This window comes from Palaemon carinicauda, chromosome 38 (assembly GCF_036898095.1).
Source record: "Palaemon carinicauda isolate YSFRI2023 chromosome 38, ASM3689809v2, whole genome shotgun sequence".
Classification (NCBI taxonomy): domain Eukaryota; kingdom Metazoa; phylum Arthropoda; class Malacostraca; order Decapoda; family Palaemonidae; genus Palaemon; species Palaemon carinicauda.
The window spans coordinates 55,314,435-55,331,934 of NC_090762.1; the positions used below are offsets into that span (position 1 = coordinate 55,314,435).

Consider the following 17,500-nt stretch of genomic DNA (forward strand, 5'->3'; position numbering starts at 1 on the left):
TCATTCATTTCTTTCGCTCTTTTCAAGTGTCCATTGGTCATGGGTTTGATATGAGTTTCAAAATGCCTATCTACATTTCTAAAAGAAATAGTAATGATGAGATATTGCTTGAAAAATCCTAATATTTAAATAACATTTATTATTATTATTATTATTATTATTATTATTATTATTATTATTATTATTATTATTATTATTATTATTATTATTATTATTATTATTATTATTACCAACCCTTGCTGGTAAACAAAGAAACCCCATCATATTCTTTACCTTCGGCAAATTCTAAAGTAAAAGTTAAAATGAATGCAACTCTTCGAAAATATAATTTACTTCCAAGAAAGGCCATAGTCAACCTGCAGAAACTCCCAAGCGAATGTTTGGACCCAAAAACCCACTCAAGCGTACTGGATACAATTACCTCCGAAACAAAAGCATTGCAGATCTTCTCAGCGCATCTCAGCATCTCCCTGTCTGTTGTTACTCAATTTCATGCATCTCTACCTGGGACCCTCTCCTTATCTTTCTCATCTCCTGGGACATAAGGAAATATTCTTTCTCTCAGTCGAAGAGGTTTGTTGACGAATCAGGGCTCCATACTTCGCCTAAGATGATTGACGTTCGACTTGTTTATTCATTTGTATATGGATTAGTGATGCAGTTGATGGATTGATTTGATATTATGAAAGGGAATTACAACTATCTACCTCTTAATATGGTGGCATGTTTATAACGTCCTGGCCTGGTGATTGCCAGACTGGGGTTCGAATCCCGCTCAAGCTTGTTAGTTCCATTGGTCGCGGCAACTTCACCATCCTTGTGAGCTAAAGATGGGGTGGTTGGGGGAGCCTGTAGGCTTACCAGCTGATTCATCAGCAGCCTGGACCTCTTTGGTCCTAGCTTGGGTGGAGAAGGGGCTTAGGCGCTGATCATATGTGTATATGGTCAGTCTCTAGGGCACTGTATTGCTTGCTAGGGCATATCACTGTCCCTTGCTTGTACCATTCATGAGCGTACTTTCAACCTTAAATACTACTCAGTATTCTAGAGGTTTAATTCTTGACATAAACAAATTGTGGAATAACCTTCCTAATCCGGCAGTGGAGTCGATGGAACTTCAGCAGTTAAATTTTTTTGTAAATTCCATTTTGCTTTGAGCAGGTTGACGTAAGTCCATGTTGTTAGTAAGCTTAAAATATTCTATATTTTTTATTCATCTTTTTTTTCTATAGTTTATATGCTATTTCCTTTTCTTACTGGGCTGCTTTCCCTTTTGGAACCTTGGGGCGTCTAGCATTTTGCTCTTACAAAACCTGGCTTGTAGTTTGAATAATAATAATAATGATAATGATAATAATAATAATAATAATAATAATAATAATAATAATATCTTTGTCCCCTTCGCTGAGAAAATATTTTTCCCCAGTAAAATTTGTACGGAAATAACATTGACATTCATATAGTTCATAGATACCTTTAAACACATTTACACTAACATACGTAAACCGAAAAAAAAAAATAGATGAAAACATTGCTTTGCGAATGTCTAAAGCCTTTTATTTATGCGTCATTAAAATCCGATATTCAAATGAGTAATGGATATGCCAGGATACTGATTTTAGATTTAATTTTGTCACTTTATATGCGCACGATTGTGAGAGCACTGTTTTCTCCCGAAATCTAAAATGATATTTGACCTGATCATGCGATATTATTCAGTTTCAGTAATGGCATGTTCTCATTTCATGTAGATAATCTTTATATGACGATATTCTGTTTAGCCTCGTGGATGTCACAGTTACATGGCAATGTATATATATAAAAAAAAAGTCTCTATTGATGCAAAATTTAAATGAGAGATTTCCATTTAAAAAAAAAAAGAAAAAAAAAAAGATGGATTCCGCTGTATAAAATTTTTCATGCTTAATAAAGATGTTTTTGGTTTTACGTCTGGTCTTAAATTTTTTTCATTTTTTCGGATTTGTCCGTTTATATAAACTCGTATACAAGGAACTAACTACTCTAATAGCCTTAAAAAGTAGGCGTATTTTTCATACATTATACAGTAGTAAATATCCTTAAACGACAAATTTTATATGTGATCATTAAGTATACTCTTAAGAAAATGCTTCAGTATCACAAGAGAAAGTATTTTAAGATGAACATAATGAAAGTGGGGCTGCCTGATAGAAAATTGCAATTCACAGGCAAAAGCTAAGTAGCCAACCATTATATAGAGCAAATAACATCAGTACAACATTAGGATGTATAGCACAGTGCTCCTACATTCACTGATTAACCATAAAGTCTAGAAAGTGAAATAAACGGTTAAAAAAAAAAAATAAGATTTATTTGCTGATCTCTGGTATGTTTCACTTGGTACTGAAAGAATCCCATAACAATGATAAATACGCAATACAAAGTCTACAATAGTGACTGATTTTTCTTAACCCTTTTACCTCCAGGCCATTTGGAACTTTCAAGCCCTTAACCCCCAGGGGTTATTTTTTTTCAAGCACATTTTGCAGTATATTTTTTTAAAAATTGCTCTAACAGCCTTAATTTTCATCATAGAGAGGTCAGGTTGGTCTCATTCTCTTGGAAAATGCCTGAAGTTTCTAAAAAAAATATCAAAATTAGCAGTTTTTTGCAAGGACGTACCGGTACATCCATGGGGGTAAAGGTATGAGTTTTGTGAAACGTACCAGTACATCCTTTGGGGGTAAAATGGTTAATACTAATGATTACCGTAAGGTTGAAGAGACCATCCTGAAAATGGTGTTTGTGGAGACGAAGCATCAGGCGATTAACAACAGTGAGAGTCAGGTCAGGATTCGCCCTGACCTCGATGATGTCACCACTCACCTAAAGTAGGAATAATTAGGCTTAAATATCTTATTTGGATAGAACAGGAATTTTAGTGATTTTTAAAAGAAAAATAGTACTTATTTAGCTCTAAAAACAAAGCGAAATTCTTAAGTCGATATATTTCAGTTTCTCAGTAAATCAAAACAAGGGTTCGTGACTCCGGTAGTTGCTGGTTCCCATTTACGGCTTGTCGAGTTACTCGTGGGCTGGTGTTTTTCATGAATATCCTAACGTGAGCCGGTTGCTGTACCGTTTGGGCTAATTTCACTTTCCCATGGGGGATGTTAAGGTCTACTACATACATTATATATATATATATATATTTTTGGGCTCAAGCCATGTCGTCCTGATGGAAGTTCCTATAGGGTAGCTTCCTAGGGTATATTACAACTACGGCGATATTCCCAGAGAATTTACCTTAAGGTACCAGAATTCTAACTCCTGGAGCGAGTATCCCTCGTGAAAGTCACATCGCGACATATCAGAGGACGTATTCTAGACACGTCACATGGCAATCTACGACCTGAACAGAGATTCGTCTCGTATGAGGGAGATTGACGAGATACGAATTCGGGAAAGAAAAAGGGGGAGCCGCTCCCAAGGCTTCCCAATCCCCCGATTCGTATGCGTGCCTGGCGCCAATCCTGGCGCCATCTGTATTCCTTTTTGCGTAGCTTAACAACTCGGTGTTTTTTCCTGTTTTTCTCGCAAATCTTGGATTTATTCAGCTTTTCATGGCTTCTCCGTCTTCGTTGGCCTCGGATAAGTTGAGTATAGTGTCTGTTATGTATAAATGTAGGCTCTTGGTAAAATTTTGAGTGATTAATAGGATTAATCTTTGATACAAGAGCCGTAGCCTACCAGAGGTGTCCTGGACACTGTCACTCGCTAGGTATAAATTAGTTAGTCAGAGTGACATTCCTGGTTGTTTTGCTTAATAAATTTTAGCTATTTAGCTTTACATAGGATTTCCTTTCGTGCTTAGTATTATTTGGCGAAGTATTCGCCATTCTGGCCTACGCTAGGCCATGTAGCCTAGTCGTTTGGTCCTAGTACTTAATGCATGATTTTGGTTTTTCCAAGTGTAATTAAAAGTTTATTAAAGCTTTAGGCTATATTTTATACATTTTAGACTGTGTGGAATATTTCCAAGATTGTATACGTGAGAGTTTCGGTGAATTAGGTAATCGATTCTCTTGGTGCCTAGGCTAATTGCTTATGGAGCCTTAGTATACTTTATTATTCTCCCCGGTTGCTTTCTTTTCTTCGGAGAAGGTATGCAATCCCTTTCCCTCTGTTTAAGCCTTGGGCTTATCCCTAAGTGGTTTTTTCCGAATTTATTTTCGATAAAACTATACTAGGGTGTTACTGTACCTTCCTGTTCCAGCAAAGTCTGGTTCAAAGAGGGACAGAACAACAGAGTTTTTAGTCTGAGTCCGTGTTGTCTGGCTTGGGGCAGAGTTCCCCTCGCTGACCTAACACTTATAAAGGGAGCTTAGCTCCCTTAGGTCACTATCGAAGGTTTCTGTAGTTATGATTCCTCCTTTTGTGATCGACCAGACTAAGTCCTGTTGCTGTTCTTGGGGAGGATAAAATCTTCCCTTGGGAGTAGCAACGCCTTCCTTGCTTTGGTGCTTTGGAAGCTGGCAAGTATTGCTGGCCCTTTCCCTTAGATCTCCCTTAGGCTAAGACAGAGTTCTTGGCTGCGGGTGATCTGTCACTAAAGCAAGGTTGGCAGGACCCTTTTGTCCCTTCCCCCTCTATCTCCGTAATGGCCTTGCCATTACTGTACTGTACCTTGCCGGCCGGCAGAGCTGGCCGGCAGGGGTATTACTGTACTGTACGTCATTCTACTTCTGGACCTAGTATAGGTTGGGATGTGGAATTGACTAAGCCCATTGCCGGCCGGCTGAGATGCTGGCCGGCAAGGGTCTTATGTTTTCGAGTGCTGCCCGGACCTCTCTTGGTCCCTCATCCATGCCTGCCGACAGAGCCGGACGGCATTGGTCAAGGAAGCCTGAATTAAGTTTCTCCCCTTCCTTATATGCACTCTTTCGGTTGCCGGGCTTGGGGGGTTGTGTACACTCTTATCCCGGCATCCATTCTATTTTCTTCTAGTGCTGTACCTGTCCCGGCTGCCGGCCTATGAGGCAGACAGCCGGGCAGGTGTAGTCTTCTGGTTCTTTTGCTGCCGGCTGGCATCGGTCTTGTACCTTTGCCGGCCGGCTTATGTCAGTCCTTGTCTGCCGGTCACCAAGAGTGTGGCCGGCAGCTAGGTACTACCTTGTGTAGTTACTGGCCGGCAGTCATTGCCGGCCAACACTGGCTGTTATTGGCCGGCAGCTACTGCCGCCGGCACAGGCATTTGAACCAGAGGGCTGCCGCCCTATAGCTGTTAAGTAGTATACTTTAAAGCTAATTGTGGTGTGTGCCGGCCTGCAAAGGCAGGCCGGCACACATCCTCCTATACTGTACTAGTATTCTTCTGTATAGCATATACAGTAAGAAGAAAACTATAGTAAAAGTTTAGGTACAGCACTGTATCTTCTAACACTATTGTGTTTTCTTGCACAGCCCTTTGCTGTTGCCCTCAGACAGGAAGCAGAGTTCTTCCCCGTCTATTATCCAGGATTTTAAAATCATTGCCTAGGTGTGAGCTCCACCTGTTTCCTCTGGAAACCTTGCATTGGTTACTCTAGTAGAGATAAACCATTTTGATTTTATTATCTGGAAAGCTGCAACAATGGGTTGTGAGGGAAACACAAGTGTGTGTCTTTCCTTTATGAATTGTTATGCTATACTATGCATATCTAAGTGATACATAGTTCACTTGATACTCATGGAAATTTTTTCTCTTTACAGGAGGACCCTCCGAAGTGCGGAAATGTTTTCTGCAATGTCCGTAGCAGGAACCTCTGCGGACATGAGTGTTGTAGGAGACACGCAGCATGCGCTGTCTCCAAGGATGATCTCCAGTATTGGGACCCTCAGGTATGTACTGTATGCACTAACCTGATTACTGAGGCTTTTGATTCCCCTAGAACGGCGGAATCAAGGGATATAGCTAGGGAAAAGCTCCGTACTTGGGTAAGGGGCTTCAAGAAGAACACCTCTGGCCCTTATCTTCCTAGTGAGAAGATGAGGGCGTATCTTTTTCCCCAGGCATCAGCTGAAGCAGTGATTCCCCAGCCTCAAGAGGAGATCCCCCAAGACCTAGTCCAGGTGGACGAGGAAGTCGCAGATGTGATGCAAGACATCCAGTTGTGTGACAGGATGTCTGAAGTGGACGAAGGTTTGGAAGAAGACCTCCTGGCAGAAGGTCAGGATCAAGTTCAAACCCCGGATGTCGCAGAGGATGGGGTCGACGAGGTGTCGGCTACTCCGGTTCAGATGCCGGAGCCCATCCCCTCAACATCCGCTGGTCTCCCAGTAGAACTGGGACAGGCCCTCTCTTCGATTGTTGGAATGATCCAACAAATGCAGAAGGAGAATCAGGAGAAGGCGGCTGCAATGGAACTGCGTATGCAGTCCCTAGCAGAATCACATGGGCCCCGGAAAAGACTCAATGTGAAAGACCTTCCCATATGCTCAGATGCTAACCCATGGAGGTATGCTGAGCACATGCCAATGACGACTGGTAAGATCGTCATTTCGGATAAGCTGGGTTCAGTTCTCCTAGAGGAGGTAGAATTCTGGCCCAGCAAGGCATCATATCCGGACTGCTATGTCCGGCTGAGAAAAGAACCAGCTTCAAGGGAGGAGACAGAGCCGAAAGAGGTCATTATTATGGACCACGCTAAGGCTCAAGCCCTACTTTCATCCTCGATGAAAGAGAGGGGCTTCTCGAATTCGAAGGTAGCAGCATTGAGCAAGAAGCTCCCTTCTTTTGTGTCCTCTTCTGATAGAGCCTTCCCCTTTTTACAAAAAGGGTTTGCGGCTGTCCTAAAGGCAATCGAGGCCGGCAAGCCTTGCCCCTCCCTGGAGGAGTGTAAACCCTTGTCGCTGGCTCTGCCTATGGACCACAAGGACTGGAAGGATGTCCATCTGACATTCTCAGTGGGAAAGTTGGAGGCTGATATTGCCGGACGGCAATTCGGCGAGGACCTCCCCAAGTTGTCCGAATTTCTTTTACGAAGAGAGTTCGAGACAAAAGAAAGACTGGCTGCCTCAATGTCTCATCAGACTACTCTTGAGACGATGGCAAGTGACCCTAAGGTCCATGAAATGTTCATGGTAGTGGCTAAGTCTCACCTAGCCACAGTGACGAAGGACCTTTATGGCTTCGTCAAGGCAAGGAGAGCTTGCAGGGAGTTCGTGTTCACCGGGGCTTCGGTGAGACACGAGCCAAGGAAGTTAATATCCTCCAACATTTGGGGAAAAGACCTTTTCCCTACCGATGTGGTCAAAGAGGTTGTTGATAAGGCCGCCGTGGAGAATAGAAACCTTCTCCAGAAGTGGGGCCTGGCTATCAAAAGAAAATCTTCCCCGGATGAGGGTCCTCAACCAAAGAGGAAGAATATGAGGACTAGGCTACCGTCTCGGCCAGCCAAGCCTTATAGACAGCAACAGCAACTGCAATTGCCTTTGCCTCCAGTGCCCCAGATGGTGGCACAAACCCCGACTACTTTTCAGTGGGTACCCCAGGCTGTGCCAGGTCAGTCAACCACATTCACCCCAACGTTCGAAGGACAGTCTTCTTCCTTTCGTGCAAAACCTAGAGGAGCAGCCAGAGGCTCGTCTAGGCGCCCCTCAAGGGGAAGGGGATTCAGAGGTGGTCGTGGTCAGGGAGGCAAGACCTCAGGACGGCAGTCCAAGTGAAACGATACCGGTAGGAGGGAGACTAATGAAATTTTGGGATCGCTGGACCTTCGATCCCTGGGCCCAAAGCCTACTCAAGAATGGACTGGGTTGGAGCTGGTACAGCACTCCACCCCCATGCCTTCGGTTTTTCCAACACTCCACCCCCATTTTGGAGGAGTACGTTCAAGAACTGTTGGAGAAAAATGTGATCCGAAAGGTGAAGTCCATCAAATTCCAAGGGAGGCTGTTTTGTGTTCCCAAGAAAGACTCGGAAAAGCTCAGAGTCATTCTGGACTTGTCACCACTCAACAAGTTCATAGTGAATTGCAAATTCAAGATGCTAACACTGCAACACATAAGGACCTTACTGCCCAAGAGGGCATACTCAGTCTCTATAGACTTGTCAGACGCCTATTGGCACATCCCAATCAGCCGTCGACTCTCCCCCTACCTAGGGTTCAGGCTACAACGGAAACTGTACGCCTTCAGAGCCATGCCATTCGGGCTAAACATAGCCCCAAGGATTTTTACGAAGCTTGCGAGCGCAGCTCTCAAACAATTACGCCTAAAGGGAATTCAGGTAGTAGCCTACCTGGACGACTGGCTGGTGTGGGCAGCATCCGAGACCGAATGCTTGCAAGCTTCCAGTCAGGTGATCCAGTTCCTAGAGTACCTAGGCTTCAAGATCAACAAGAAAAAGTCTCGACTTTCTCCATCCCAAAAGTTCCAGTGGCTGGGAATCCACTGGGACCTTTTGTCACACAGTTTCTCCATCCCAATGAAGAAAAGGAAGGAGATAGCGGGCTCTGTCAAGAGACTTCTAGATTCCAAAAGGATATCAAGACGCGAACAGGAGAGGGTACTAGGCTCTCTCCAGTTTGCTTCAGTGACAGACCCAGTGCTAAGAGCACAGCTAAAGGATGCAACCGGAGTTTGGAGAAGGTATGCATCAAACGCGCGAAGAGACCTGAGAAGACCAGTGCCGCCTCGGCTACGTACTCTTCTCAGACCTTGGTCCCAAGCCAGACATCTAAAGAAGTCGGTTCTTCTTCAGCCACCTCCCCCGTCGATGACGATTCACTCAGACGCCTCAAAGGAGGGATGGGGAGGTCACTCTCATCGGAAAAAAGTCCAGGGGACTTGGTCCAAGCTATTCAGGACCTTTCATATAAACTTTCTAGAAGCTATGGCAGTGCTCCTTACCTTAAAGAAAGTCTCCCCGCGTCACTCGATCCACATAAGATTGGTGACAGACAGCGAGGTGGTTGTGAGATGCTTGAATCGACAAGGGTCGAGGTCACCACCTCTCAACCAAGTGATGTTAGCCATTTTCCGATTGGCAGAAAAGAAGAAGTGGTACCTGTCGGCAGTTCACCTTCAAGGAGTCCGCAATGTGACAGCGGACGCTCTATCCAGGTTCACACCGATAGAGTCGGAATGGTCCTTAGACGCAGGATCATTTTCCTTCATTCTGAATCAAGTCCCAGAACTGCAAATAGACCTCTTTGCGACGAAAGACAACAAGAAGTTGCCCCTGTACGTGTCCCCGTACGAGGACCCCTTAGCGGAAGCAGTGGACGCAATGTCCCTCGACTGGAACAGATGGTCCAGGATTTATCTGTTCCCTCCTCACAACCTTCTGTTGAGGGTCCTCAACAAACTGAGATCCTTCAAGGGGGTAGCGGCAATAGTGGCCCACAAGTGGGCGAACAGTATGTGGTTCCCCTTGGCGTTGGAACTACAGATGAAGTTCGTGCCGCTACCACATCCAGTTCTGACCCAGCGAGTCCAGAAGTCGACTGTCTGCGCTTCATTACAGAAAACCCAGACCCTGCAGCTCATGATTTTCTCGCCCTAGCGGTGAGAAAGCGTTTCGGGATTTCGAGAGCCAGCATAGACTTCCTAGAGGAATACAAGTGCAAATCGACTAGAAGGCAATATGAGTCATCTTGGAGAAAGTGGGTGGCCTTTGTAAAGGCAAAGAATCCGCAGGAGATCTCAACAGACTTCTGCTTATCTTTCTTCATCCACCTCCATGGCCAAGGATTGGCAGCTAACACGATTTCAGTGTGTAAATCGGCTTTGATGAGACCCATTTTATTTGCCTTCCAGATCGACCTAGGTAACGAGATCTTTAATAAAGTTCCGAAAGCCTGCGCTAGGCTCAGACCTTCAGCACCTCCAAAGCCCATTTCATGGTCTTTAGACAAAGTTCTTCATTTCGCCTCCCTGTTGAGCAATGAAGAATGTGCGTTAAAGGATTTAACGCAAAAAGTTATTTTCCTATTTGCACTCGCGTCCGGGGCCAGGGTTAGTGAGATCGTAGCCCTCTCGAGAGAGGCAGGTCGTGTTCAGTTCCTGGATGGGGGGGAGCTGAACCTGTTTCCGGATCCTACGTTTCTCGCCAAGAATGAGTTACCCACCAACAGGTGGGGTCCCTGGAGAATCTGCCCTCTGAAAGAAGATGCATCTCTATGTCCAGTAGAATGCCTAAAGGTCTATCTTCGTAGAACTTCAGACTTCAAGGGTAGTCAACTATTCAGGGGAGAAACATCAGGATCAAATTTATCTCTGAATCAACTCAGAGCGAAAATGACATATTTTATTCGCAGAGCGGATCCTGACAGTACACCCGCAGGTCACGATCCGAGGAAAGTTGCCTCATCCCTAAATTTCTTTAATTGTATGGATTTTGAACATCTCCGTTCATACACGGGCTGGAAGTCTTCCAGGGTGTTCTTTCGCCACTATGCGAAGCAAGTAGAGGAACTTAAGAGATCTGTGGTAGCAGTGGGTCGTGTAGTTAACCCTACTGTTTAACTCTGCGAGGAACAGTGGTCTTAATTGGGACGATTAAGTCCAGGGTGAGTGTGTAGGTACATACTGTACTACAAACTAAATGAGGGCACCAAGTGCCCATATAGACTGTTCCTTCTTTCAAAGGTGAACCTTGCATAAGTTCAGACATGTGTGCCAAGCGTTTCTAACGCTAATGTGATTGATTTGTAATACAGATTTTTATGACTTGATACCTTGGTATCTTATTAAAGTGGTGTTTAATGGTTTTCTTTCAGATAAACAAGTTCTGTTTACTATCATACTTATGCTTAAAGTTTTGGGTTACCCTCTTTTATATAAATATATATATTTGTTGTTAACCTGTCTGTTTATTATCTGTCAATAAACTTGTTCTTGAGAACCTTGCGTCTCTCTCACCTGTGTCAATTTATTGGTATAATTGAGCATTTTAATTCTATGTATCTTATCCGGGATAATTCTGATAGAATTGTTCTGTTATGCAAGCTATGTTGCATTGGTTTATGTAAGTCCCCTAATGGGAGGACTCCGTCCCATAAAGGGACGAAGGCGGTTTTATTAGTTTCTTCCTATGCGGATATAAACCTTTGTCCAATACAAGTATTGTGCGGATTACTGGTCAATAGATTGACGCAGTGGTTCTATACAAACTATGCTTTACTTAATATAGGGCGAGACCACTATATTAGCTTGCCTGGTATTCATACATAGATATATGTACTCTTCGAGACTTTCCAGAGTCTAGTAGGACTCTTCCCTGTAGGGGGCAGGAAGCTCTAACATAGTTTATAGTTAGTTGAAAAGATGTATAACGGTAACATCTTAGGTCTCTAGGTCTAGTCGACCAGGAATAAATACCTCCGGGGAGTACGGCACGTTCTGAGAATCCACAGATACAGTAATGCTCTGGTACACTTCCATCAGGACGACATGGCTTGAGCCCAAAAAACGGATTTTGAGCGAAGCGAAAAATCTATTTTTGGGTGAGATAGCCATGTCGTCCTGATGGACCCGCCCTTGCCTTTCTAAGAAAGGGCTGTAGGACCCCTCCCTACATACAGTATCTGTAGCACCTCGTGTACGCTACAAGGAATACAGATGGCGCCAGGATTGGCGCCAGGCACGCATACGAATCGGGGGATTGGGAAGCCTTGGGAGCGGCTCCCCCTTTTTCTTTCCCGAATTCGTATCTCGTCAATCTCCCTCATACGAGACGAATCTCTGTTCAGGTCGTAGATTGCCATGTGACGTGTCTAGAATACGTCCTCTGATATGTCGCGATGTCCCTTTCACGAGGGATACTCGCTCCAGGAGTTAGAATTCTGGTACCTTAAGGTAAATTCTCTGGGAATATCGCCGTAGTTGTAATATACCCTAGGAAGCTACCCTATAGGAACTTCCATCAGGACGACATGGCTATCTCACCCAAAAATAGATTTTTCGCTTCGCTCAAAATCCGTTATATATATATATATATATATATATATATATATATATATATATATATATATATATATATATATATGTATATATATATGTATATATATATATATGTATATATATGTATATATATATATATATATATATATATATATATATATATATATATATATATATATATATATATATATATATGAGCGCGGAGGTAGCAGCAGTAGGGGATTCAGCATTATGAAGCTTCATCTGTGGTGGATAATGTGGGAGGGTGGGCTATGGCACCCTAGCAGTACCAGCTGAACTCGGTTGAGTCCCTTGTCAGGCTGGAGGAACGTAGAAAGTAGAGGTCCCCTTTTTTTGTTTTGTTTCATTTGTTGATGTCGGCTAACCCCCAAAATTGGGGGAAGTGCCTTGGTATATATATATATATATATATATATATATATATATATATATATATATATATATATATATATATATATATATATACATATATATATATATATATATATATATATATATATATATATATATATATATATATATATATATTTATGTGTGTGTATGTATATATATGTGTGTGTGTGCTTGTGCATATGAGTGTATGTTCACATGCATTTATAAATTTGTGTATGCAGTTATTTGCGAATACACACACACACATATATATATATATATATATATATATATATATATATATATATATATATATATATATATATATATATATATATATATATATTTATATATATATTTATATATATATATATATATATATATATTTATATATATATTTATATATATATATTTATATATATATATATATATATATATATATATATATATATATATATATATATATAATGTATATTTGTATATGTGTGTCAATGCCAAACGTGTATAAAGATCTTTTGAAAAAGAAATATTTGGCTTAAAAGAGAATAAGTTATGAAACGACATTTTATCCTGCTGTAATATGATACATAACACGGAATGCTACGATGGTAAAATATTTTGTTTTGTATTCGATTCCTTTTGACAAAATCAAACAAACAAACAAACAAAAAAACTCTTTACGATGTTATCATAGAAGATTTTACCTTTGTGAGGAAATTAATGAAAACGTATCAAGCCTCGAATCCCTTTGTCCGAAAATCAAAGCAAAGGCTGATGCCAAAAGCCGAATGATTATCAATAGGCCAAAGATAAGATAAAACAATTTGGTCTAAATTCAAAGCAAAATTGGATTTGTGATCCCATCTCGGCTGCTTTTAATCCGAACAAAAAAAATCGATTCGTTATGATGTACGTTTCTCGCTCAAGCATCAGATTACAAGAAAAATTCTGGAAATTTAATCATAAATGATTATTGAAATACAATAAGGCACTTACTGGTATCATGTTTGATGTCAAGTGGAACTCCTGACAGACTACAAATGCTTGTGTTAGTTATTGTTTAGAATTGTGCAAAGCATTTGTGTGATCTTTGTTTTGTAAGATTCTATAATGAGAAGATATCTTCGATTGTGTAGTAAGCATTGAAATTGATATACAAAGAGAAGGTTTAAAGTTTTTTTCATTATTGGCAATGTGGCAAAGGGTATGATCACTTGACCTAATTAGAGAATGTGGTAGTTGCTCAATGTACTGATGCTCTTATCAAAAAAAGATTTCAGAAGAATAGTTTTATTTTATAAAACATATTTTAGCTCTTCGCTTCGTTAATACCCTTGTTTAAACTAATTTTCATTCTTTAGATTCTTCTTGAAAATTTATTTTTCGTATTCAGTGACGTTATTGGAAACTTTTTCTGCCTTTAAATATATTATCTTATTGTTTGTCCTTTAAGAAAAGATGCAAGAACGAACGTATTATGCTGCTATTTCATTTAACGTTCACACAGCTTTCGATGCCAAAGAACATTAAATCAATCGACTAATAGCTTCAATAATCTGCACCGAATTCGAAAGATAATTAGGGTACATCTGAGAATGCTCATTATTAAGGATCTGTTCGTTTAAAGAGATTAAATTTAAGCCATAGTCTTTCAAATTCTCAAGTAATTTCTGCAATGAAATTCTCTGCGGAGAACGACTAATTCCTGTTAATATGTGCTCACAGAAATCCTTTTGTGGTATCCTTTTATGAAACATAATGAGAAATTAAAGCAGTCTAATTGTTACTGGTGTATTTTTTTAGGTAAATGCATAGTTCCCTTTGCTTTCATTTATAAATTTGAGAATAATGATTAAATGTGATGTACTTCAATTTGCCCATTTTAATAGAATCCTTTAATTTTCAATCGGTTCTTTCTTGCCCTTTGTTCCTTTCATTTTATTTTTTTTATTTTCTTTTGCCGATATTAATACGTTATTTTTTTTTTTTTTTTTTTTTTGAGAAAAGCTATTGCAGACCATTTTTTTGTAGGGGTTTAGAGAAACCTGCTAAAATCCACCTGATCTTTGGAAATCTCTTTAAAAAATCATGAAAATGAAAATGAAGCAAAAATTATTATTGAAATACAAGGAGACAATTTCTCTAAATCCGTATGAAAGAATGCAAATGCTGGAAAATTGTATTTATTTATCAACATCTAATTTCCTGAACCTGAGAGAAATAGGCTAAAATTTCTCATAAGAAATAAAGTGGAATTAGAACAAAATCGATAGAGCTATCCATTCACAAAGTTCATTGTCTACCAATGGGTATGACATTTCCTTGACCTTCATAAGCTTCATATGCCAAGAACAGAGCAATTTTCTAATAGGATTCCGACATTAAAAACGTTTCGGGAAATGAGCTAATTTTGGTGTCTGTTGAAAAGACAAAACAATCAAAGGAAAATTCTGCTACATCACCTGTTTCCCATTGACGAACCACGAGATGGAAGGTATGGGGTGGGTCCTCAGGACTGTGCAGTTGGGGGCGAGGACCTCCCCTGGGTAATAGCGCCCCTTGAATCCCGAGATGATGGGTCTTGTCGGGGGAGGCTCTGAAAAAAAGAAGAGCTGTGATGGAGAGGAGTATTTTTATGGCTATTAATCCGGTCGAATTCTTATTTATGTTTATATTTATATTTCTCTACTAGCAAGCATCCAGATATTGAGGGATAGGAAATTCCAATGTCATGGATACATCATAATAAGATAAATTAAAATAGATGTAAATGTTGGAAAAATATCATCTGAATTGAATAAGAATAAGTAGGGTTATTATAAAAAAAAAAAAAAAAACTGAAGGAAAGGATGCTCAAATAGAAAGGACAAGTTTACTCCAGATGTTCTGTTGGATCTTAGTGGGTCTGTCCCGAATTTGATTATCGTTTTGACAGCATGTCAATAGAGATGAGTGCGTATGAAAATCTGTGGATTTGAAAGAGGCTGGCCAAAAAAAAAAAAAATTCTGAAGATTAATAAAGAGGAATAATTTAAAAGAAACGGTAAATAAATGGCAAGACTCGTCAAGTCTAACAGATTTAGAGAAAATAAAGTATACTAACTTCATTCCAACAGAAAAAGTCTTGTTTATAAATGGACAGAAATTACGTTTTTTATTACAGCAAGGCTATATTAAATTGATCCCAGAGAAATATTACTAATGCATTGATTATTTACAGACTATTTACAGAACAGTTTTGACAAGTTACTGTCATGTTAGCTCATCACTCGGTTTTTGCTCTGCAACGCTGTCATATTAGTTCTATAATTCTAATTACTGAGATATAAACCAGTAAAAATTAATATACAAAGCAACGGACTTCCAGTGCGTTGTCAAAGATTGCATGAAAGACTGTGATATGTGTCTTCCTAAGTCAATGTCAGTCACAGCAAGAAATTAAAACCATCATTAATTTGCTGCGATTCCTAAATGGTATCGAATTCATCTCTTAAAATGACAAAATTTAACAATAAAAAAAAAATCCAAGTTTGAAAATAAAATTTACATAAGGGTCTGATTAAGTTGAATTAACTTCGTAATTTCCACATACGATATTAAAGATACAATTAAAATACAGTAGATTCTATTAAAACTTTTGGTTGAACAACCCTGAAAACAGTAATTAAGAGAATTCCGTGTTCTGATAGGAAGCGCGAGAAAAAACGAATCAGATCTATATAGTATCGAGAATGATAATCATTTTAATATTAATAGTAATAACCATAGCAATTTTAATAATAATATAAATTTTAATCTTACCCACGACGGTGAGATTGGACGACAGCAGATTCTGGGAAAATGTCGGAAAGTCCGTCACGACCTCACACGTATACATCCCAGAGGCCGCAACACCGACATCCTGCAGGATCACTTCCCCCATACGGAGTCCTACCTAGGGACAGCAGTTCGAGTCATTAATCGGGGCACAATTTAGAAAATTCATGAAGTTAATTAGGACGAATATTCTATCTAGCTGGTTGGTACAGCGTCCACGAGCACGGTCTCTATGATTCCAGATTACGTGAATAATGAACAGTGAATAATTCTATGTATTAATCTTTACTTACATTATTTAATATAAGTTTAACGCATTGATTGCTATTTGAGAAGGTCCAGGAATATGAAAACTAAAATTATTTATTTTTTCTATCTATTGTCGGAAGAATACAGTAATGATTAAACAACCAACAGAAATAATTGTGAGATATTTCAGTAATATGGAAACAATTTTGATTACCTCTTGTTCATATTTCAATGATAATCATTCGAAATTATATTCGCTCTCGGCAGAGCTGCCAATATTTACTTCAATGATAATTTACTTTTGTATGATAGCTGGAAGCCGTGTGGACTTGGTGCCCTATAGTCAATTCTTTTTAGTGAGGCAGATTTGGACCAACTCGCAGGGGTGCCCTTTTAGCTCGGAAACGTTTCCTGATCGGTGATTGGTTGGACAAGATAATTCTAATCAATCAGGTAGCATGAAACTTTTTTTCCGAGCTAAAAGGGCACCGCTGCGAGTCGGCGCAAATGTGCCTCATTAAAAAAATTTAGTATATTATTTGATTTAAAGTGATATATATCAACCATAAATTTGAGAGCTCAGAAGTTTTGAAGATTTCTGTGTGCGAGTTCGTACGTTTTGTGAAGTGTCCACTTTGAAGTTTTCATTTCTCTATCATGATCCAATTAAGTCACCAATTTCGAAGGCTTACCTACGAAATATCCAAAGTTATTCGAGATGGAACTCCATAGACGAATAATATAGAATGAATGGCGTAAAAAAAAAAAAAAAAAAAAAAAAAAAAAAAAAAAAAAAAAAAAAAAAAAAAAAAAAAAAAAAAAAAAAAAAGTTTTGACAGACTTTTAAATTCCACTCTTGCCTCACCTCTCTCGACGTGGGCTTTGAATAGTTAAGACTTGAATCAAGTATGAAACCTGTAGTTATCAAAAATACATTCCAGGGTCCACTTGAAGGTGCACAATCGTAGACTCCCCTTCCTAAAATTTCCCATATTTGGATTTAGTGCGAGGAACCGTACAGCTGATGCGATTAGCGTTGAGCCTTTTAACCTGATTTACGTTTTCGTGAAGTTTCGTGAAGGTAATGGTAAATTCAATGTAAAATTCAAACTGGGGT

At 39.8% G+C, this 17,500-nt stretch overlaps 1 protein-coding gene across 2 annotated transcripts in view; it reads right to left on the bottom strand.

Moving 5' to 3' along the window:
- The window catches only part of LOC137630199 (uncharacterized), a 32,840-nt gene that overhangs the window by 8,746 nt on the left and 6,594 nt on the right, over window positions 1-17,500 (bottom strand). For both annotated transcript variants that reach the window (XM_068361648.1, XM_068361649.1), the window contains 3 exons: window positions 16,120-16,252; window positions 14,781-14,914; window positions 2,749-2,865 (listed from right to left, as the gene is read on the bottom strand). In XM_068361648.1, the coding sequence (XP_068217749.1) occupies window positions 2,749-2,865; window positions 14,781-14,914; window positions 16,120-16,252 (384 nt within the window). The remainder of the gene's footprint in view (window positions 1-2,748; window positions 2,866-14,780; window positions 14,915-16,119; window positions 16,253-17,500) is intronic.